The sequence below is a fragment of the Taudactylus pleione genome, unplaced genomic scaffold (genome assembly GCF_031769625.1).
Source record: "Taudactylus pleione unplaced genomic scaffold, aTauple2 ptg000419l, whole genome shotgun sequence".
NCBI classification, from domain to species: Eukaryota; Metazoa; Chordata; class Amphibia; order Anura; family Myobatrachidae; genus Taudactylus; species Taudactylus pleione.
The window spans coordinates 591,854-615,708 of record NW_028284821.1 but is presented as its reverse complement, the minus strand read 5'-3'; the positions used below and the strand labels follow the sequence as shown (position 1 = coordinate 615,708).

At 46.2% G+C, this 23,855-nt stretch overlaps 1 protein-coding gene across 1 annotated transcript in view; it reads left to right on the top strand.

The window, feature by feature from the left end:
• Window positions 1-20,914: 20,914 nt before the first annotated feature.
• Window positions 20,915-23,855, top strand: part of SLC2A9 (solute carrier family 2 member 9) — a 400,199-nt gene continuing 397,258 nt past the window's right edge. The window contains exons 1-2 of the mRNA XM_088447118.1: window positions 20,915-20,974; window positions 21,432-21,491. Of these exons, the coding sequence (XP_088303244.1) occupies window positions 20,915-20,974; window positions 21,432-21,491 (120 nt within the window). The remainder of the gene's footprint in view (window positions 20,975-21,431; window positions 21,492-23,855) is intronic.

Sequence of the window (23,855 nt, the reverse complement as noted above, 5' to 3'; positions counted from 1 at the left end):
AACTGTGGCTGAAATGATTGGTTCGTTTGGGCCCCCACAAAACAAGCTGGCAATTAATCTGTCCCTGCACAAACTGGCTCTACGGAGGCAAGATGTCATCCTCATCCTCCTCATCCACCGATTCCTCACCCTCTTCAGTGTGTACATCCTCATCCTCACAGAGTATTAATTCATCCCCGCTGGAACCACAGGTCCCTCTGTACGTTCTGGAGGCTGGTCTCCCTGGAAGAGTTGATAATTCATTTTATGAACATCATCTTCTCCACATTTTGTGGAAGCAACCTCCTACACCTTTCGCTGACAAGGTTCCCGGCTGCACTAAACACTCTTTCGGAGTACACACTGGAGGGGGGGCAACTCAGGTAAAATAGAGCCAGTTTGTACAGGGACCTCCAAATTGCTTCTTTTTCCTGCCAGTACAGGTACGGACTGTCTGACATGCCTACTTGGATGCTGTCACCGATGTAATCCTTTAACAGACGCACGCTTGTCGCTGCTGCTTTGAGGATGCAAGTGCGGCTACAGCCCACACAATTCACAAAGACAGAAAAAAAAAAAAGAATATTTTTATTATTTGTGGAGCGCACTTTGAGGGTTACACCACCCTTTAACAGACAGACGCACGCTTGTCGCTGCTGCTTTGAGGATGCAAGTGCGGCTACAGCCCACACATTTCACAAAGACCGAAAAAAAAAGAACAATATTTTTATTGTTTGTGTAGCACACTTTGAGGGTGTCACCACCCTTTAACAGACAGACGCACGCTTGTCGCTGCTGCTTTGAGGATGCAAGTGCGGCTACAGCCCACACAATTCACAAAGACAGAAAAAAGAAGAATATTTTTATTGTTTGTGTAGCACACTTTGAGGGTGTCACCACCCTTTAACAGACAGACGCACGCTTGTTGCTGCTGCTTTGAGGATGCAAGTGCGGCTACATCGCACACAAGTCACAAACACATTAAAAAAATAGTTTTTTATTTTTTGGAGCACTTTGAGAGTTACACCACCCTTTAACAGACAGACGCACGCTTGTCGCTGCTGCTTTGAGGATGCAAGTGCGGCTACAGCCCACACAATTCACAAAGACAGAAAAAAAAAGAACAATATTTTTATTGTTTGTGTAGCACACTTTGAGGGTGTCACCACCCTTTAACAGACAGACGCACGCTTGTCGCTGCTGCTTTAAGGATGCAGGTGCGGCTACAGCCCACACATTTCACAAAGACCAAAAAAAAAGAACAATATTTTTATTGTTTGTGTAGCACACTTTGAGGGTGTCACCACCCTTTAACAGACAGACGCACGTTTGTCGCTGCTCCTTTGAGGATGCAGGTGGAATCTAGACGGGATTTGGAACCGGGGACACACTACCTCCATCAATTGTCTAAATCCCACTGCACTAATGGCGGATACCGGACGCACGTCTAACACCAACATAGCAGTCAAGGCCTCAGTTATACGTTTTGCTTCAGGATGACTGCTGTCGTACTTCATCCTCATTGCTAGGGACTGTTGGAGGGTCAATTGCTTAGTAAAAGTAGTGATGTTCCTACTTCCTCTCTGGGATGATGAACAACTCCCAGCAGCAGCAACAGCACTAGGAGGAAGTGGTTCTTGATCTTTCCCTATTTTATTTTTATCGGAGAAAGTTTGGTCCTCCATTTATGTTATATTGATATATACGTGCGGCTAAAGCGCACACAAACACTGAAAATATTTTTTTATTTTTGCTGGAGAGTAGTGCACTTTGTGGGTTACACCACCCTTTAAGAAATGAGCCAGCCGGCTCTTTACTTATGGGACACAGGCGCACGCTTGGCGCTGCTCCTTTGTTGATGCACGTGCAGCCACAGTGCACACAAGTCACAAACACAGAAAATATTTTTTTTTTTGGTTTGGACTGGAGTGTACTTTGGGGGTTACAGCACCCTTTAACGGTCAAGCCAGCCGGCCCTTTACTTATGACACAGGCGCACGCTTGGCAGTACTTTGTTGATGCACGTGCGGCTACTGCGCACACAATTCACAAACACAGAAAATAATTTTTTTTTTGGTTTGGACTGGAGTGTACTTTCGGGGGTTATAGCACCCTTTAACGGTCAAGCCAGCCGGCCCTTTACTTATGACACAGGCGCACGCTTGGCACTACTTTGTTGATGCACGGAATGGCGGCGCGTGTATACGCTGCGGCTGCACTTACCGTTGGTGCCGGTGATGGCGATTCCTATGGTCCGGGTGTCCGTGTGTTGTGCGCTCCGGATGTGGTGTGGTTGTTCCTGTTCCTGCTTGTCGGAGTCCTGTGTGGTGACGGTGGCCGGTGTGGGATCACATACCCCCGCGAGGTGCTCCTTGGTCTCCGCCTTACTGGAGTTTGGAGTGGAGTGGCAGGTTCCGGAGCTGGTGGAGTGGAGCCGCTTGCAGGAGCTGTTGGGTCCGGCGCAGAGGCTGTGCAGGTCTCTGAGGGAGGTACAGCCCCGGGTAACCCCTCAGCCACAGGCATTGTGGGTGGAGCGGGGGTGGCTGGGATTGCTGCCGCTTCTGGAGCCTGTGTGTCTGCTGCCCCTGGAGTTACTTTGCCTGCAAGCGTGGCGGCCCTGGATGGGTCTGTCGCAGCGGGGGTGGTGAGTGGTGGCTGGTCTGGAGACTGGAGTTGTGAGAAGAGCCATGTGCACGGCAATGGAAGTAGAGATTATGGGGGTGGGCAGCGCTCTGGAGGGGGGCATTTCTGGAGACTCGGTTATCCCTGGAGACGCAGGCAGGGTTGGAAGAGGCATCGGAGGAGGGAGAGGAGGCAAAAAAGGGGTAAACGAGCTGGTACCAGAGCCAGGCTCAATTTATGTTTTATCAAACCCCCTTTGCCTAGCTTATTTCTAGCAAATGTTCAGTCCCTGAACCAAGCTGACCTGAGGAAAGTATTGCCTAAGTTATATAAAAATGTATCGGCTCCAACTAGGGGCATGCGTACCTTGGACCAGGTGTATACAAACCTCAAGTCAGCTTATGAAACTGTTGTTTGCCCCCATATTGGCAGATCCGATCATATGTCCCTGTTTCTCATACCTGTTTACAGGTCATTAGTTAGGAGAGTGCGACCGGTCAGACGTCTGGTAACTATATGGCCGGAGGACGCACTGACTAGATTACAGGATATGTTGGAATTCACAAACTGGGATTTGTTTATTGATGAGAGTAGGGTAAATGGCGATATAGATATTGACTCTCTAGCATCATTGGTATTAGGTTACATCGGTTGCTGTACGGATAGTGTTACAGTAACAAAGAGTATTAAAATATTTCCCAACATGAAGCCTTGGTTGAACGGGGAAGTTCGATCTCTACTCAAGGCTCGTGATAGAGCGTTTAAATCTGGTGATTTAGAAATGTTGAAATCTTCCAGGTGTGAATTGCAGAAAGGTATTAGGAGGGCTAAAATTAGTTACTCCGCAAAGATTGAAGCTAGAAGTCATGATAACAGGAATCCGAGAAGCCTGTGGCAGATGATCCAGGATATTACTGGTTGTAAAATAAAAAAGGAGGTGATTAGCAATGACAATAATCTATTAGCTGAAGATTTGAACCTGTTCTACTCTAGGTTTGATCAAGAGAATAGTTTTTCTGTTACGCCCCAAATTCCCCGGGTGGGGGAGTCTCCTCTTATGTTGGAGGAGTATGATGTGATTAAATGTCTACGTCGGGTTGATTTGTGTAAATCAGCCGGCCCGGATGGGATTAGCGGTAAAGTCCTCAAGGGGTGTGCAGACCAGTTAAGTTGGATATTAACGGTCTTATTTAATTTGTCCCTTTTTAATTGTGTAGTGCCGAGATGTTTTAAGAAGGCAAATATTGTTCCAGTTCCAAAAAAGGGGGTAGTAAAATGCCTTAATGATTATCGCCCAATTGCACTAACTTCATTGATAATGAAATGCTTTGAAAGGCTGGCATTAGGACATATTCAATCTTTTTTCCCAGCAGATTTTGATCCTTTTCAGTTTGCATATAGGAAAAATCGTTGCACTGATGATGCGGTACTTACAGCACTTCACTCTATTTTAGCTCATTTGGAAGTGAGGGATTCTTATGTTCGGATACTCTTTGTTGATTTTAGTTCTGCTTTTAATACGGTTATTCCCGTCTCACTAACATCTAAGTTGTTTGACTTGGGGTTAAGTGGGTCTATTTGTAACTGGGTTTTAAACTTTTTAACTGATAGACCACAAGTAGTTAGAATTGGAGGTGCTGTGTCGGGGGAAGTGTTGATTAAGACTGGTGTTCCCCAGGGTTGTGTTCTCAGCCCCCTATTATACTCGCTATTTACCCACGACTGCGTGTCGACTTCTGATTCTGTGAAAATCATCAAATTTGCTGATGATATTGCAGTCGTTGGGTTAATTAGCAGGAATGATGAGTCCCATTATAGGAAAGAGATCAAAAATTTGGTTTCTTGGAGTGGTGATAATCACTTGCTCCTAAATGGTGACAAGACAAAAGAACTGGTAATTGATTTTCGTAGGAGATGTTTAGAGCAGAAATTGCCAGTGTCTATTAACAACCAGGATGTTGATATAGTTGTGTCTTTTAAATTTCTGGGTATCCAGGTTGCGGCAGATTTGACATGGTCTTTAAATACACTGTCCCTAATTAAAAAGGCGCAACAGCGTTTGTTTTTCCTAAGACGTTTGAGGGCCTCGGGAGTTAGCAAAGTAACTATGCTAAACTTTTACAGATGCTCAATTGAGAGCATTCTGACGTTTGGTATCATTATCTGGTATGGCAACTGCACAGCGAGTGAAAGAAGTGCACTGGAACGGGTTGTTAGGACCGCCAGCAAAATCATCGGCGTGCAGTTGCCAACTATTCATGATGTTTATGGGCTTAGGGTTCTAAAGAGAACCAAAGGTATCATATCGGATCCAAGCCATCCATTTCATGAATTTTTTGATAAGCTCCCATCTTTACAGCGGTTTAGAGTACTTCGGGCACGTACGAGTCGCTTGAGGGTTAGTTTTCTTCCATCTGCTGTGCGCATGTTGAATGCTAGGATTGTATCTCTTTAGTTAATTTTAATTTTATTATTTTTGTGAAATTGTTTGTGATAACCTTTACCATGGATTGCTATTCACTGTTTTAAAAAAGTGCAATGTAATTTCGTCTGTCAAACTTGTTTTGCTGATGACAACAATAAATACAATACAATACACGTGCGGCTACTGCGCACACAATTCACAAACACAGAAAATAATTTTTTTTTTGGTTTGGACTGGAGTGTACTTTCGGGGGTTACAGCACCCTTTAACGGTCAAGCCAGCCGGCCCTTTACTTATGACACAGGCGCACGCTTGGCACTACTTTGTTGATGCACGTGAGGCTACTGCGCACACAATTCACAAACACAGAAAATAATTTTTTTTTTGGTTTGGACTGGAGTGTACTTTCGGGGGTTACAGCACCCTTTAACGGTCAAGCCAGCCGGCCCTTTACTTATGACACAGGCGCACGCTTGGCACTACTTTGTTGATGCACGTGCGGCTACTGCGCACACAATTCACAAACACAGAAAATATATTTTTTTTTGGTTTGGACTGGAGTGTACTTTCGGGGGTTACAGCACCCTTTAACGGTCAAGCCAGCCGGCCCTTTACTTATGACACAGGCGCACGCTTGGCACTACTTTGTTGATGCACGTGCGGCTACTGCGCACACAATTCACAAACACAGAAAATAATTTTTTTTTTGGTTTGGACTGGAGTGTACTTTGGGGGTTACAGCACCCTTTAACGGTCAAGCCAGCCGGCCCTTTACTTATGACACAGGCGCACGCTTGGCACTACTTTGTTGATGCACGTGCGGCTACTGCGCACACAATTCACAAACACAGAAAATATATTATTCTTTTAGCACTTGGGGGGAGCACCCCTGATGGACAGAGCACCCCCTGGACAACACTACAGCACCCTTTTAGGACTGGGACACTGCACAGGACTTTGGAGTGGACACAGCCCCTATGGAGAACTGACTGCACATCCCAGTCCAGCCAGCCCCTATGGACTTTGAAGTAGTGGACACAGCCCCTATTAACAACAGCAGCACAGCACAACACAGCCAGCCCCTATGGACTTTGAAGTAGTGGACAACAGCAGCACTACACTACACTACACAGCCCTAACTCCCACCTTCCCTCTTCACTGTCCACAGCCGAGTGAGAAAATGGCGCCGACGCGGGTACCTTATATAGAATCCAAAACCCGCGAGACTCGGAAGGCGGGATGATGACGTTTTGCCTTGATTTCAGATCCGAGTCAGGGGGGAAAAGTCGAGCCTGACTCGGATCGGACTCGGATCGGGGGGGCTCGGGGGGGTTCGGATTTCAGAAATCCGAACCCGCTCACCCCTAATATATATATATATATATATATATATCATATAAATGTTTACGTGTGTGTATGGTGGGATGCCGGCATCAGCAAGTGTGTACACATTTGCCGAATCCAGCAGCGACAGACTGATGGTGGGAGCCGTTCGGCAGCATAGCCCTCGCTAACGATGCCGCCCGTCGGGCCTGCATGTAGGTCCTATGGGCAATGTTGCGCGGGAGTGCATAGTCAGCGACAGAGGGGGTACACACTAGACAAAGTGCCCAATATGTCGTCCGAGCCGGCCGGATTGGATGTCATATTGTCTAGTATGTACCCGGCATAAGATTGGTGGTGGGATTATCTACTAGGGGACACCAGCCAAAATTTTGCCTAGGGCACCAAAATGGCTAGGGCCGGCTCTGCATTCGCATAATGCTAATAATATGCGATCGCATGATGCTAATAATAACATCGCCGTATGTACTTAAGTGTGAGTTTCTCTAAAATGGCGCTGGACGGCCATTCGCAAAATGGCATCGTGCAGATATTTATTTTTAAGATGGAGTCTGGTTGCCATTCGCAAGATGGCGTCGCTCCAAGCTAATTTTACACTGATTCTGTCTCAGCCACTAAACCAGCTTCGACAAGCGTGTGCTGGGCTGCTGTGGATGGGGAGCAGTGCCGGACCCGGGTAAGTAGTACCCGCTCGCGGCTGCACCCCTGATCGCCATTACACACTTGCCGATGGACAGATGTCTGCAGACATATCTGTTCATTGACTGTGCAGCACAGCCAATGCGATATGTCTGTGAACGACTGTGTTCACAGACATATCGTCTGTACACACTGGCCGACGGGGGCATGATATATTGGTGGATCATTTGATCGCCCAATATATATCTGCCAGTGTGTACCCAGCATTAGCCTGGATATTAATCTTACCACACCTGCCCCTCGGGCTAATCCTCATATCTCTGTGATAACCTATAAATCCACACACCTTCGGAGCCTTGGCGCATGCACACTTAGCACTGTCAAAATCCCTTTTTCTTCCTTTAATTGGTAACCAGACTTCAGGGTAGACAATCCTCGGGGGTGGCTAACAATTGGTATCTTCAGGTTCTACGCCAAGTTTATCTATTTTTTTATGTTACCTGTTACATTCTCTCCCTATACATATTCAGAGCTGCAATCTCGTTATCCCACCTTTTGCTTCTCTTCAAGTCTCTAGCTATGCTACCAAGGTGGTCTCTGCCTTTATGGATAGCGACAAGAATTGCGTGTTAGATGGTGCTTTGCGCACTTCGCCCTTCACCCCTCTGTGCCTGTGGTCTTCCCCACATCTTATATTTATCAAATATATTATAACAGGTGGAATGAAATGGTGAATTCCCTAATGCAGCTTTTTGTGATGTTTTGAAAGCCAATGTCCATTTCAGCATCAATTGCAGATATGAATTATAAACTATCACACCGTTCCTACTAGGGATGAGCGGGTTTGGATTTTCAAAATCCGAACCCCCCCCCCCAACCCCCCCCGATCCGAGCCGGGACTTTTTGCCTCGTCCTGGGAACCGAGTCTGGCGGGAAAACCTGAGCCGGACTTGGTTCCCAGGACGAGGCAAAAAGTCATCATCCTGGTGTCGGATTCTCGCAAGACCCGGACTTTGCACATTTTGTGCCTCCCGCCATGCCATCTTCACTCCAGTCCTGGAGAGGGTAGTGAGAGGACGTGTCTGTGGGAAAGTGGCTGCTGTATCACTCTTGGGGTGACCTGCTCTGCTGTATCAGTCCAGTCCAGTGGTGCTGTGCTGCTGAATCAGTCATGGGGGTTGACCTGCTCTGCTGTACAGTCCAGTCCAGTGGTGCTGTGCTGCTGTATCAGTCTGGGCGGGGGTACCTGCTCTGCTGTATCAGTCCAGTCCAGTGGTGGTGTGCTGCTGCTGTATTAATCTGGGGGTGACCTTATCTGCTGTATCAGTCCAGTGCAGTGGTTCTGTCCTGTGCTGTATATACTATATTCAGTCCAAATAATTATTACAGAGGCTGCCCTGTGTGGTGTAGGGGTACGCTGCCCTTCATGCAAATAATTTTTACAGGGGCTGCCCTGAGTGGTGTAGGGGTATGCTGCCCTTCATGCAAATAATTATTACAGGGGCTGCCCTGTGTGGTGTAGGAGTACGCTGCCCTTCATACAAATAATTTTTATAGGGGTGATTCACTCCATAAAAATAATGCACTCCATAAAAATAATAGAGGACAAAAATTTGGAGGATAAAATAGGGGAAAGATGAAGAACCACTTCCTCCTAGAGCTGAAGCTGCTGCCACTAGTCATGACATATACAATGAAATGCCATCAACATCATCTGCCAAGGACGATGCCCAATGTCATAGTAGAGGGCATGTAAAATCCAAAAAGCCAAAGTTCACTAAAATGACCCAAAAAAATGAATGTAAATTGTCTGAGGAGAAACGTAAACTTGCCAATATGTCATTTACGACACGGAGTGGCAAGGAACGGCTAAGGTCTTGGCCTATGTTAATGACTAGTGGTTCAGCTTCACATGACGATGAAAGTCCTCCTCCTCCCTCTAGAAAAATGAAAAGAGTTAAGCTGGCAAAAGCACAGCAAAGAACTGTGCGTTCTAAGAAGATATCACAAATCCCCAAGGAGAGTCCAAGTGTGTCAGCGGTTGCGATGCCTGACCTTCCCAACACTGGATGGGAAGAGGTGGCTCCTTCCACCTTTTGCACGCCCTCTGCAAGTGCTGGAAGGAGCACCCACAGTCCAGTTGCTGATATTCAAATTGAAGATGTCACTGTTGAAGTACAACAGGATGAGGATATTGGTGTAGCTGGCACTGAGGAGGAAGTTGACGAGGAGGATTCTGATGGTGATGTGGTTTGTTTAAATCAGGCACTGGGGGAGACAGTTGTTACCCGTGGGATGAAAAAGCCCATCGTCATGCCTGGGCAGAAGACCAAAAAATCCACCTCTTCGGTCTGGAAGTATTTCTGTCCAAATCTGGACAACAACTGTCTTGCCATATGTAGCGTATGTGAAGGTGTAATAAGTAGAGGTAAGGACATTAACCACCTAGGAACATCTTCCCTTATACGTCACCTGCACCGCATTCATAAAAAGTTACTGTCAAGTTCAGAAACTGTGGCTAAGACCGTAAGCAGCCCAGGGACACCTAAATCCCTTTGTCCTGTTGTATCCAAGCGCCTGCAAACCACACCAGCATCCAGGGCCATCTCTTCTATTGGGCTTGTTGGGCAGTTGCCCAAGGGCCCGAAGCTTGTAGGGGCCCGCCAACCCGCCCCACTGCAGCCACGGCCAGTTGGTAAATTTGTGATATTTGTATAAGCTGGCCGCCAGTGCACTGTATTCTGATCTAACCTCCCCCCAACCCATCTCCCCCATGACGAGTACTTAGCTCAGTCCCAGTTTCACTTCATCTGCTGGATTCAAACCAGTCAGACAGACGCTGCTTAGTAAATAGACCCCAGAGTCTCTCTGCATATGTGGGAGGTCTGATAGGCATGCAGGAGGGTTTAATTTTATTGACCATTTCCATTTTCTTCCCGTGTATGGGTGGGTAGGGGCCCAAGTGCATTGCTTTGCCCAGGGTCCACATTGCAGTTAAGACAACCCTGCCAGCAACTCCCTCCTCAGCAATTTCCTCCTCAATCAGGATCGGAAGTAGTCCTGCAGGCCATGTCACTGGCATGACTGACTCCTCTCCTATCCGGGACTCCTCCGGAGGATCCTGCATTGCTACGCCTACTGCTGCCGCTGCTGCTGTTGCTGCTGGGAGTCGTTCATCATGCCAGAGAGGAAGTTGGAACACCACTACTTCTGTTACTAAGCAATTGACTGTCCAACAGTCCTTTGCAAGGAGGATGAAGTACGACAGCAGTCATCCTGTTGCAAAGCAGATAACTGAGGCCTTGACAGCTATGTTGGTGTTAGATGTGCGTCTGGTATCCGCCATTAGTGCAGTGGGATTTAGACAATTGATGGAGGTAGTGTGTCCTCAGTATCAAATCCCTTCTAGATTCCACTTCACTAGGCATGCGATACCAAGAATGTACAGAGACATCAGAAAAAGTGTCCTCAGTGTCCTAAAAAATGCAGTTGTACCCAATGTCCACTTAACCACGGACATGTAGACAAATGGAACAGGGCAGACTAAGCACTATATGACTGTGACAGCCCACTGGGTAGATGTATCGCCTTACGCAGCAACAACAGCAATATCACCAGTAGCAGCATCTCAGAAACGCCAGCTCGTTCCAAGGCAGGCTACGCTGTGTATCATCGGTTTCCATAAGAGGCACACTGCCAACAACCTCTTTGAGAAACTGAGGGAAATCATCGCCCAATGGCTTACCCCACTTAGACTCTCCTGGGGATTTGTGATATCTGACAACACCACCAATATTGTGCGGGCATTACATCTGGTCAAATTCCAGCACGTCCCATGTTTTGCTCACACAATAAATTTGGTGGTGCAGAATTTTTGGAAAAACAACAGGGGCATGCAGGAGACGCTTTGGGTGGCCCGAAAAATTTCAGGCCACTTTCGCCATTCAGCGACTGCGTGCCAAAGACTGGAGCGCCAGCAAACACTCTTGAACCTGCCCTGCCATCACCTGAAGCAAGAGGTTGTGACGCGGTGGAACTCAACCCTCTATATGCTTCAGAGGATGGAGGAGCAGCAAAAGGCCATTCAAGCCTATACATCCACCTATGACATAGGCAAAGGAGGGGGTATGCACCTGACTCAAGTGCAGTGGAGAATGATTTCCGTGTTGTGCAAGGTTCTCCAGCCCTTTGAACTTGCCACATGTGAAGTCAGTTCAGACACTGCCAGCTTGAGTCAGGTCATTCCCCTCATCAGGCTTTTGCAGAAGCAGCTGGAGAAAGTGAAGGAGGAGCTAAGATGGAGCGATTCCGCTCGGCATGTGGGACTTGTGGATGAAGTCCTTCATTCGCTTTGCCAGGATTCGAGGGTGGTCAATCTGTTGAAATCAGACCACTACATTTTGGCCACCGAGCTCGACCCTAGGTTTAAAGCCTACGTGGTGTCTCTCTTTCCGGTGGACACAAGCCTGCAGAGGTGCAAATACCTGCTGGTGACAAACACTGTCAGCTAAAGTGGAACGTGACATGGCAACAGCTCCTTCTTTATTTTCTGCCACAACTGGGGCTGCCAGGAAACAACTTAGATATCCTAAGCAACCTGCTGGCGATGATGCAGGGCAGGCAAGACCAAGTTTGGGCATCTGGTCTGGACTGAAGGACCTGCCAACAATTTCTGACATGTCTATTGTCACTGCATATGATGCTGTCACCATTGAAAGAATGGTGGAGGATTACATATGTGACAGCATCCAAGTAGGTATGTCAGACAGTCCGTACCTGTACTGGCAGGAAAAAGAGGCAATTTGGAGGCCCCTGTACAAACTGGCTCTATTTTACTAAATCTCCCCCCACCAGTGTGTACTCCGAAAGAGTTTTTAGTGCAGCCGGGAACCTTGTCAGCGACAGCTGTAGGAGGTTGCTTCCACAAAATGTGGAGAAGATGATGTTCATCAAAATGAATGATCAATTCTTCTGGGAAGACCAGCCTCCAGAAAGTACATGTACCTGTGGTGGTGGATTCCAGCAGGGACGAATTAATACTCTGTGAGGATGAGGATGTACACAACAGTGAAGAGGGTGAGGAATCGGTGGATGAGGATGAGGACGACATCTTGCCTCTGTAGAACCAGTTTGCGCAGGGACAGATTAATTGCCAGCTTGTTTTGTGGGGGCCCAAACGAACCAATCATTTCAGCCACAGTCGTGTGCCATACCCGGGCGCTGAAATGATTGGTTTGTTAAAGTGTGCATGTCCTGTTTATACAACATAAGGGTGGGTGGGAGGGCCCAAGGACAATTCCATCTTGCACCTCTTTTTTTTCTTTGCATTATGTACTCTTTGGGCCTAGTTTTTCAAACTGCCATAATGTCTGCCACTGCAGTGCCACTCCTAGATGGGCCACGTGTTTGTGCCGCCCACTTGTGTCGCTTAGCATAGTCATCCAGCTACCTTGGTGCAACCTTTTGGTCTAAAAACAATATTGGGAGGTGTGAGGTGTTCAGAATAGACCGGAAAAGAGTGGAAATGAATGTTATTGAGGATAATAATTAGCGTAGGAACACAAAAAAAAAAATTCTGTGATTTTAGCTGTTTTTATGCTTTTTCCCCAAAAAAATACAGATCCAAAACACAAAACCCAGAAGTTCGGTATCGGCAAAACCAATCCAGATCCAAAACACGAAGAAAGATCCAGATCCAAAACACAAAAAGTGGCAGTTGCACACCCCTAGTTCCTACCTCACCCCTAGGTTGCGGTATCTTATTGAAGCCTCCTCTGAAACTCACTGCTTCAAAAGCACACTACCGTTGGCCAACCTTATGTGGTCTTGCTGTAGGGTACAGAGGTTCTGGCTGGCTGTTAAGCTCAAGGACTACATCAGGTGTGATTTAATTATCCCATTTGAAATTCCAAATGCTTAGGCACTATGGACTCTTTAACCCTCATCCCCTTCCTATGCCTTGACCCATGGAAATACGCTCCTTACACAAGTACTGTACCAGCAGCTGCAAAAAAGACAATTTTTTTCCAAATGAGCCTCCCCAAATGTACAGTAACTAACCTGTCTTTTATGTTGTTTTTGTCTCATCTCTTTCATATGGATTGGACAAAAATGTCTACAGATAAGGAAGGTAGGGTTGTTATATATATATATATATATATATTTTTTTTTTTTCCATATGGCTATCTCATGTCATTACCCTATTACCCCAGATCAGTTCTGCCTTTCTGGCATCGATTCATTTGTCATGGTATAATCTCCTGGCTTTAGACTCCATTCTAAGTTATCTACTGTATTTGATGTTATCAGACATTGTGACTGTGGCCTCAGCCTCTGATATTCCAGTGCGCTTGTAACATAGGCCCTCATTCAGAGCCGCACGCAAGCGGGCGCACGTACGTTAGGCGTACGTACAAAAATATTTAAATTCAATGGCTCGCTCGTATTTTCGTTCGCATCTAAAATTCCTCCCTAAACTCTGACGACCCCTCCTCTAACTAACGAGCGTACGAAATAGCGAGCGTACATCTCCGAAATGGCTTGAAAGGAACGCACGCACAAGTATAAACAGGAAGTGGCCTTGTCAGATGTCGATTACCTGCTCCTTTATTCTGCCTACCTCCATCAATCGTATCATGCCAATCAATGTATCAATTAGCTTAATTGTTTTTTTTTTTTCAACACAATGCAAGAAACTTTACTCTTGTCTGTGTTTGTGTTTACCCGCAGAATACGTACGGATGAAACATTCGCTTGTATTGTTTAAAAAACATGTGAACCACAATTAAACAATTGTACTATTGCTGTGTATCCCCGCATATTTCCCTGGGTTCATTTCTTTATTTAAATTTGCTTACGCATGTCACTGCATCAAGCCTATCCTAACTCTCCAGAGATTTCTGGCCCTGTCGAACACATGACTCATACACTAACCAATAAAATTGCTCCTGTTAATTTCCAAAATACATTAGCCAATCAGAAAATTTTTACACACTTTATCAAAAATGATTTTTAAGAAAAACACCATTGCCATCATGAGAGCCTCCGCATTCACCAGGCGTGAGCTGCTGGTGCTTACGGAGGTCATGGATCGCCGGATCACCAGCCAGCCAGAACCCATGACCAACCGGCAGAAGCGCTCCGCGTATGCGGAGGTACGGTCCCGCCTGCGGTCCTTTCGATCACGCCGCAACATCGGGCAGCTGGAGCGCAGGTGGTCCGACCTGCAACGGCGAACGCCCCGCTTGCTGGCATGCTTTCGCATGCAGATCCTGGCAAGTAAGTGTTATGTATTGTGGTTTTAATGTTTGTGTTTGTGGGGCAAACTGCGTGTGCATGTTTTCCTGTCTGTTCTATTTATTATTTGTACTCATATCTGCGTCGGCATGTTTTCCTGTCTGTTCTATTTATTATTTGTACTCATATCTGCGTGGGCATGTTTTCCTGTCTGTTCTATTTATTATTTGTACTCATATCTGCGTCTGCATGTTTTCCTGTCTGTTCTATTTATTATTTGTACTCATATCTGCGTCGGCATGTTTTCCCTCTTTTTATGAATTTTTAATTCTACTGCTATTTTTTTTTTTTTTTTTTTTTTTGTTTGTTTGGCCGGATTTGTCCATAAACTAAACGCAATTTATTTGACATATTTTAGGGGGACAGCCAAGACTCCGCCGTCAACGTCGGCGTTCCCGCCCACTCTCCCCAACCCCCAGCCAACACTCCACCCCAAATCTTTCGCCTATTCCCCACTCCTCCCCATCCTTCCCAGACCCTCTCCCGGAAATGTCGGGACTCCTTCCCCTCCGTCCCGCTTCCCCCTCTCCTCCACCCACCCCTCTTCCAATTACCCCCTCCCCGGAGTCCTGCATAACTCCGCCCCATTCTTTGGGGAATGACGGATCCTCCGAGGAGGATCATGGAGGTTTTGCCGGAGCTCCCGATTTGTTTCCCGGTATGTTTTTTATTATTTTTTTTTAAAGCACAAACTGTTTGTATGTAATCATGTGTCGTGCCTTTCTTCGTGTTTTTGTGGCTTGACTTTTGTGGATTGTGAAGGTTTGCCTTTACCTCTTCCTGGTGATTTAAGCATACACATATCATACCTGTGGGAATTTGTACCTAGGCCTTGTATTTTTGCCAGCCCACCCTTTTTATTTATGTTTTTGGGTTTAGGAGTGATTAGTTTTTGAATTAATGTTTTTCTGTGGAGTCCCTATTGTTGTATTAACCCACACACTTTTCTCACCCACAGAGGAACAGAGGCGTCGGCAAGAGGTGGCGGATGTTGTGGGGCAGATGCGCCACCATGTAATCGGCCTCCTGGTGGCCCTCGACCGGCTGTCTGGCCTCCTTCGGCATTAGTTTTTTTTTTTTTGTTGTATTTTCCCAATAAAATTTTAAAGACAAATATACATTGTGGCTCATTTTTAAAAACCAAAACCAAGATAGTTTAGCCTGACATAAGTTCCTGCAAGGATTTCCCTTTTTTAAAAGTTAGATTGTGTTTTGTCTTTGTATGTCAAACAGACACCAGAAACACATAACAGTAACAATGTAATTTCCCTTTTTGGGTGTAGTGTCAATTTCAGATTTCTACATTTTCCAGGTTCCTACTTGGTGCGCAAGCTGCTTAGGCCAATCTTACAAATCCCAAGGTTGGGCCAGGCTTCCTTTTGGTGTGGATTGGAAAGCTGAAAACATATTTCAGTTTTGCTCATCTGGCGTCAGTACTGGTTTACCCCTTAGTCAAATGTAACTTGTGTTAACCTGGTTACACTTGCTGTTAACGTCCCAAAAAAGGAAGACCATTTCACTCTTCAAACATTTATTCACCACATAACAGAGAAAACAAAGTGGTCACTCCCCAAAAAAATACACACTGATAAATTCAAATACAACACATACCAAGAAAAAAATAAATAAAAACACAAAATCAAGAACTGGTTGACGAAGGACCATGCCAACATGATTCCACAAACATGGCGTTGCGATATGGGTTCCAGAATATATGCCCAAAAGGACCAGATCCAGGTTTGGTAAGGGTAGCAGGAAGTAGTGAGCGTTGGAGTGCCAAAGATTATGTGAACAAACAGAAGATGGTGAGAAAATTAAAAATAAATTAGATGTTTGCCAAAAAAAACAAACACATTAGGTATAAACACTGGAGTTTTGAACAAACTTACCTAAAAAATCTGGCCACCACATCATCGCGTATGGCCCCCCCACATACTGACCTTCGACCAACCTCGGGGGGGCCATCCTCAGGTAAGGCATCCTCTGGCTGCATTGGGACACCACTCCTTATGGCAATGTTGTGAAATATCCCACACAGGACCACAATTTTAGACACCATATCCGGCACATACATGAGCTCGCCACCAGAGCGGTGGAGGCATCTGAATCGGCCTTTTAAAAGGCCGATACAGCGCTCCACCACTTGCCTGGTGGCTGTAAGTGCGGAATTATACGCACTTTGTGGCCCTGGTGTGGGAGCCAAATAAGGAGTGAGCAGCCAGGACATGCAAGGGTATCCACTGTCTCCTGTGAACAAAAATAGACCACATCAGGAACACTGTGTATCAAGCTTAACATTGTTATGTACTAAAGGTCTCCACTTACCCAGAAGCCACGCATCACCAGCTTGTAGGTTGGTTAATTTCTGCCATATCCCTGATTGCCGGATGACGAAGGAGTCATGAGCACTTCCGGGTAATTTAGCATTCAGGGACAGGATCTGGAGGGAGGCATCACATACCACCATTACATTCAGGGAGTGATAGTGTTTCCTGTTTCTAAATATGGCCTCCAGCCGTGCTGGAGGCTGAAGTGGTATGTGAGTACCATCCACAACCCCTATGATGTGTGGGAAGCCAGCTATTTGGTAAAAATTGGCCTTGGCCACACTAAGGGCACCCATATCCAAAGGCATTTTAATAAAATGATGGAGGTGCTTGAAAAGTGCCTCCATCACTGCCCTCAGGATCCGGGAAAAGGAGGATTGGGAGATGCCCGCCACTATTCCGACCGTTGTTTGAAACGATCCTGAGGCACAGAAATGTAACACCGCCATAAATTGCGTCAGTGGTGGTATTGCTGTTGGACTGTCAATTTGCCGCTCAAGATCACTTTCTATTAATGAGAGAGTGTCTATGATGATTTTGGGAGGTAGACGGTAGCGTCTTAAAACCTCATCATCGGGCATTCCAAAAAGGGTGACACGTGTTCGAAATATCTGGGGCCTTGCATGCCTACGATGCCTACGCCTGGGACGAGTTTGAGGTTGGTCGTCTTCCGGGAGCAGGGCCAGAACAATTCGCCCCAGATCTACCTGAAATTCAAAGTTTACAATGTAAGGCTTTTGACCCACCCCAAAAGTAAGAAAAAACAACTTAGCTTTCTGATACCATCCATAGCTGCTTACATGCCGGGGTATTGTCATGATACGTATAAACTGTAAAAAAGGCAACAATGAGACGTCAAAAATTTAAAGGGTTTTTTTTTGGTTAAAAATTGTTGCAAGCCAACACAGAAAATAACGGAAAAACACATTTGGCCATCGATGAAAACTACATTGCACACCGTACGTCAAATAGGGTTCAAATGGACCCAAAAAATGGAAAAGGGAAAAGCAAAACTGGATTATATGATGAATAAGCCGTCAAAAATGCGGTAAATTATTCGCAAATGCAAGTCACTACACCAACAGTCAAAAATGCGGTAAATTATTCGCAAATGCAAGTCACTACACCAACAGTCAAAAATGCGGTAAATTATTCGCAAATGCAAGTCACTACACCAACAGTCAAAAATGCGGTAAATTATTCGCAAATGCAAGTCACTACACCAACAGTCAAAAATGCGGTAAATTATTCGCAAATGCAAGTCACTACACCAACAGTCAAAAATGCAGTAATTCATTCGCAAATGCAAGGCGCTACACCAACAGTCAAAAATGCCGTAATTCATTCGCAAATGCAAGACAAAAAATGGACTTACCCAACTCGAATATATAAGATGTCCTCAAAAAACTTCTTTGGTTCCGAAAACAAAAAAAAACTAAAAAAGATGAAATGAGTGTTAAACAAATTAACTAACCACAAAACAGAAGAATACACCAATTGGCCACAAATTTGAATGCACAAAACTTACCAAATCAGGAAAGGATGTTGAAAAAATGAAAAAAATGCGAACGGAAAAACCAAATAAATGTAGCAAAAACAAACAAAAAAACAACTCTCCAAAATCCTCCAAACGCAACCAACCAACCAAATCCAAACCACTTAACCAACAACACTCCAACAACCCCACCTCGAATCCACACACACCAAGCCATAAATAGTGTTTATTTTCCCGCACAAATTAAGGATGAATCATAGGGACGCACAATCAATGATGCGGCCGCAAACTAACGACGCATGTATAAATACGTCACGAAATCACATAGAATTTCTGGATGATTTCATGCTGGAAGCAGAGACATGGCTTCAAACCAGGGAAACAATGGTCAAAATTGCGGCGGTAAGGCCTTCATGCATTTTGTGTCAATGAGTATTTTAAAACATAATATTGTGCAAGTTGTGAAGTGGCTAAATCTGCATATTTACCCAAATAGGTGAGGAGGATGACATGGAAGAGACTGCTGGCCCCAGTCAACCCGCCAAAGCTGCAAAAAAAAAAAGGCAGCCACATTTCACAAGCAAGGAGATGGAGGTTTTGATCCAGAAGTGCGTTGACATCCTGCCCCAGGCAGCCAGGAATATGAGCCAAAGCCAGAAGTGGAGAATGTGGGAGGAGGTCGCCGTTGCTGTCAATAGGGTGGGTGATTATGTCCGTCTAGCCCGGGATGTCAAACGGCGGTAAGTAAACACTTTCCCATCCTATAAACAAACCCCATTGTAAAAAAAAGGATTATGGTTCCAAATTCATTCCACAGATGGGCAGACTTCAAATATCGTCTAAAACAAAAACTTGCCGACAGGGCTAGGCATGCAAGGGGGACAGGTGGGGGTCCCACCCCTGTGTCATTGGAGTTGACAGACTTAGAAGAGATGGCACAGGGGTGTGTGCAGGCTGTGGAGGTGTTTGGCGTGTCCAACATGGATACGGACATGCCAGACTTTGCGGCTCCTCATGTTGGCCAAGGTAAGTCTTGTGATGTCACCAACTCAGAAATGCTATTGTGCCAATATGTAGATTCTAATGTGAGTCTTTTCTCCAATTTCCTAACAGAGACAGAGGCGGATGAGTCTGCTCCAGAGGGGAGCCTTGGCCGCAGAATTTCTGCTGACTCTGCAGGGGAGGAACCAGTACATCCGGCTGAGGACCCTGCAGAAGCCAGTCCAGGGCGTGCCCCCTCGCAGGCAGTGGGCCTCCTCACAGAACTCAATTTTAAATCGGATTGCCATACGGAGATTCTGCAGAGGATGGACGCCAGTCTGCTACGGGTGGCTGAGGCCCTGGAGCAAAATGCTGCGGCCAACGTGACCATTGCTCAGGCCCTGGCGGAAAATACCAGGGCCAACATCCGCATCGCCGATGCCCTGGAGCAGCTCGTTCGCCAGCACATGGTGGAGCCGACCTCCCTTCCTGCCGGAACATCCAGATCCTCTACCTCTGGCACAACATCAGGCAATCCTCCAAATGTGCCTAGCCCTGTGCCTAGTCCAGAGGCCACAACATCTGCCTCTGGACAGGCCAGCCCGATGGCATCCCGGACCCGGTCTGGCGCCCACCCTCACCCAGCCAAACGGGCGAGAAAACGGTGACAGCAATGGCGACTTTTCCCACTTTCCTTCTGTGCTTGGCTCATATTCCTTTCTGGTCAAAACTTCCCTCTCCTTTCTTGTGAAATGTTTTTAAATTTTGTATTTACGATTATGTTAGTAGTTATGTTTTTTTTTTTTTTTGATCAAATATCTTGGCCACAAAAAAAGGCAATACAATATTATGCCAATTTGTTTGTGTGTAAACAATAAATTTAAAAAAAAAAACTGACATTGTATTGTGACATTATTGTACAAATGGGTTACATTTAATCCTGGCCTTAAACGCAAAAACTGACCCTCTTTTGTTAAAAAAAAAGCCTCTTTAAGGAACGTTTAAAAAAACACATAGCGATGCAAATTCCACAGTAAACCAAAAAAAAGGGGAGCTAATTAAAAGATGATGACATTATTTTTACAATAGGCCATAACCACCAAATTGTGGCCAAAATAAAAGCCCAAAAATGTACGCTAATTGATTATGTAATCATGACATTAGCAGCTCTGATTTCCACCTGCGTACGCTTTTGTGCTATCCCAATAAACTGCTTTCCAAACACATACCAAGCCGGATTTCAATCCAACACTAATTACTTTACTGACCAGCCGCGATTAATCGCTGCACCATCGTGGAGTCCCGGGACGGAGGAGAAGGCCATCGCCAATGTGGTCGAGTAATCCTGACCCTAAGCTGTGCGAGCATTTTGAAGGGAAAGCGGATGTTTCAGTGACGTATGAGACGGTCCGAACACATTTGACGTTCGCATCTGCTAATGTATGTACGCCCCAAAAACGCTTCGCCACGCCTGCGTTTTGTCATCTCCACCCCCGTCAACACCCAAAAACGCCCTGTTCTGTCAATCACATTTGACATGTCACTTCCTGTACGCTATTTTAGGAACGAGAGAAAAAAAGCTCGCAATCTGCCGTACGCACATGCGCGGTGTAACACCGACGCATGCGCGGTTAGTCAACATCGGAACGCAACGAGCGTACTGTTGTTAACGTGCGGCTCTGAATGTGGGCCATAGTCATTAAAGGTTTTTCCTTTTACTATGATGAGATGATTAAGAGGTTTGCCTCTAGCGGGGGGAACGGATATGTCTCATAAAAGGCATACATGTGCCGACTTGCTATCAGCATGGCTTGCATTTGTGTACTAGAGAACACCTCATCCCTTCCTCGTGCCAACGCTCCGGTTGTAAGGTTTGACACAGATTTTTGATGCATGTAACATGCGTGCCAATCTGCATAGCTGCATGCATTTGCTTTCTTATGCTCCATAAACTGTTGCACTACTCACACTGCATCATTCCCTTTATAGAGCATCGCAAACATTCATATGCATCAAATTACATTTCAGGAGAAAAAAAAATAGCATTTGCATCTTGCCTTTAGATAGCTTCACATTTGTAAATGTCCTGTGGTACATGCTTTATTGAACTACTTGTATGTAGGATCGCAATAACTGGTATATACTGTAACTGATATTTCTGGTAATGTGGAATAATTGTGCACTGAACACTTAGTAAATATCACAGTCATGAACTGGTATTTTTTTACTTTACATGAGAGCGAGAAGTATTACCTCGGTACTATTATAGTCATGTTTTGTTTTTGTCTGCAAAAGAGCTCACTAATGTTGTTGTTTCTAATAGGAAGAAGAAAATGGTAAACTGGATGTACCCTCAAAAGTGAAGGGAGAAACACCTAAAAAGGTAAATGATCACATCAGTACTTTGTTTTTAAAAATTTTTGTTTTAAAAGGTTAGAACAGAGTTTCCCGGGATTAGCCGGGGGGGGGGGGGCGACAGGGGCGATCACCCCTGGGCCCCCACACGTTAAGGGCCCCCACACCCATCGGGGTTAAAGTGGACCGGAGGAGACGGAACCAGTTCCGCCTCCTCCGACCAACCTAACCACGGCACCGCAGGGAGGCTCCATTTGCCACGGGCGCCCAGCTCCCTCCCCGCAGCGGCAGCCGGAGGCTTGAGCTCACGTGAGCTCCAGCTTCGGGCTCAAGCAGTGCACTATGGGAGAGACATCATGACATCTCTGCCATAATGCAGAGGAGCGGCCGAGCGGACTGCAGTGGACGCGGGGCTTAGCTTAAGGTGAGTGGCCACTGGCAGCCATGCCAGGGACTATACAGGGATGAGGATGTGTGTGTGTGTGAGTGGGGGAAAGGTGGCATAGAGTGTAGCACAGTGTATCTGGGCATTTTATATATATATATTAGGGGTGAGCGGGTTCGGATTTCTGAAATCCGAACCCCCCCGAGCCCCCCCGATCCGAGTCCGATCCGAGTCAGGCTCGACTTTTCCCGCCTGACTCGGATCTGAAATCGAGGCAAAACGTCATCATCCCGCCTTCCGAGTCTCGCGGGTTTTGGATCCTATATAAGGTACCCACGTCGGCGCCATTTTCTCACTCGGCTGTGGACAGTGAAGAGGGAGGGTGGGAGTTAGGGCTGTGTAGTGTAGTGTAGTGTAGTGCTGCTGTTGTCCACTACTTCAAAGTCCATAGGGGCTGGCTGTGTTGTGCTGTGCTGCTGTTGTTAATAGGGGCTGTGTCCACTACTTCAAAGTCCATAGGGGCTGGCTGGACTGTGTTGTGCAGTCAGTTCTCCATAGGGGCTGTGTCCACTCCAAAGTCCTGTGCAGTGTCCCAGTCCTAAAGAGGTGCTGTAGTGTTGTCCAGGGGGTGCTCTGTCCATCAGTGGTGCTCCCCCCAAGTGCTAAAAAAATAATATATTTTCTGTGTTTGTGAATTGTGTGCGCAGTAGCCGCACGTGCATCAACAAAGTAGTGCCAAGCGTGCGCCTGTGTCATAAGTAAAGGGCCGGCTGGCTTGACCGTTAAGGGTGCTGTAACCCCCGAAAGTACACTCCAGTCCAAACCAAAAAAAAATTATTTTCTGTGTTTGTGAATTGTGTGCGCAGTAGCCGCACGTGCATCAACAAAGTAGTGCCAAGCGTGCGCCTGTGTCATAAGTAAAGGGCCGGCTGGCTTGACCGTTAAGGGTGCTGTAACCCCCGAAAGTACACTCCAGTCCAAACCAAAAAAAAAATTATTTTCTGTGTTTGTGAATTGTGTGCGCAGTAGCCGCACGTGCATCAACAAAGTAGTGCCAAGCGTGCGCCTGTGTCATAAGTAAAGGGCCGGCTGGCTTGACCGTTAAAGGGTGCTGTAACCCCCAAAGTACACTCCAGTCCAAACCAAAAAAAAAATTATTTTCTGTGTTTGTGAATTGTGTGCGCAGTAGCCGCATGTGCATCAACAAAGTAGTGCCAAGCGTGCGCCTGTGTCATAAGTAAAGGGCCGGCTGGCTTGACCGTTAAGGGTGCTGTATCCCTCGAAAGTACACTCCAGTCCAAACCAAAAAAAAAATTATTTTCTGTGTTTGTGAATTGTGTGCGCAGTAGCCGCACGTGCATCAACAAAGTAGTGCCAAGTGTGCGCCTGTGTCATAAGTAAAGGGCCGGCTGGCTTGACCGTTAAAGGGTGCTGTAACCCCCGAAAGTACAGTCCAGTCCAAACCAAAAAAAAAATTATTTTCTGTGTTTGTGAATTGTGTGCGCAGTAGCCGCACGTGCATCAACAAAGTAGTGCCAAGCGTGCACCTGTGTCATAAGTAAAGGGCCGGCTGGCTTGACCGTTATGGGTGCTGTAACCCCCGAAAGTACACTCCAGTCCAAACCAAAAAAAAAATTATTTTCTGTGTTTGTGAATTGTGTGCGCAGTAGCCGCACGTGCATCAACAAAGTAGTGCCAAGCGTGCGCCTGTGTCATAAGTAAAGGGCCGGCTGGCTTGACCGTTAATGGGTGCTGTAACCCCCAAAGTACACTCCAGTCCAAACCAAAAAAAAATATATTTTCTGTGTTTGTGAATTGTGTGCGCAGTAGCCGCACGTGCATCAACAAAGTAGTGCCAAGTGTGCGCCTGTGTCATAAGTAAAGGGCCAGCTGGCTTGACCGTTAAAGGGTGCTGTAACCCCCGAAAGTACAGTCCAGTCCAAACCAAAAAAAAAATTATTTTCTGTGTTTGTGAATTGTGTGCGCAGTAGCCGCACGTGCATCAAC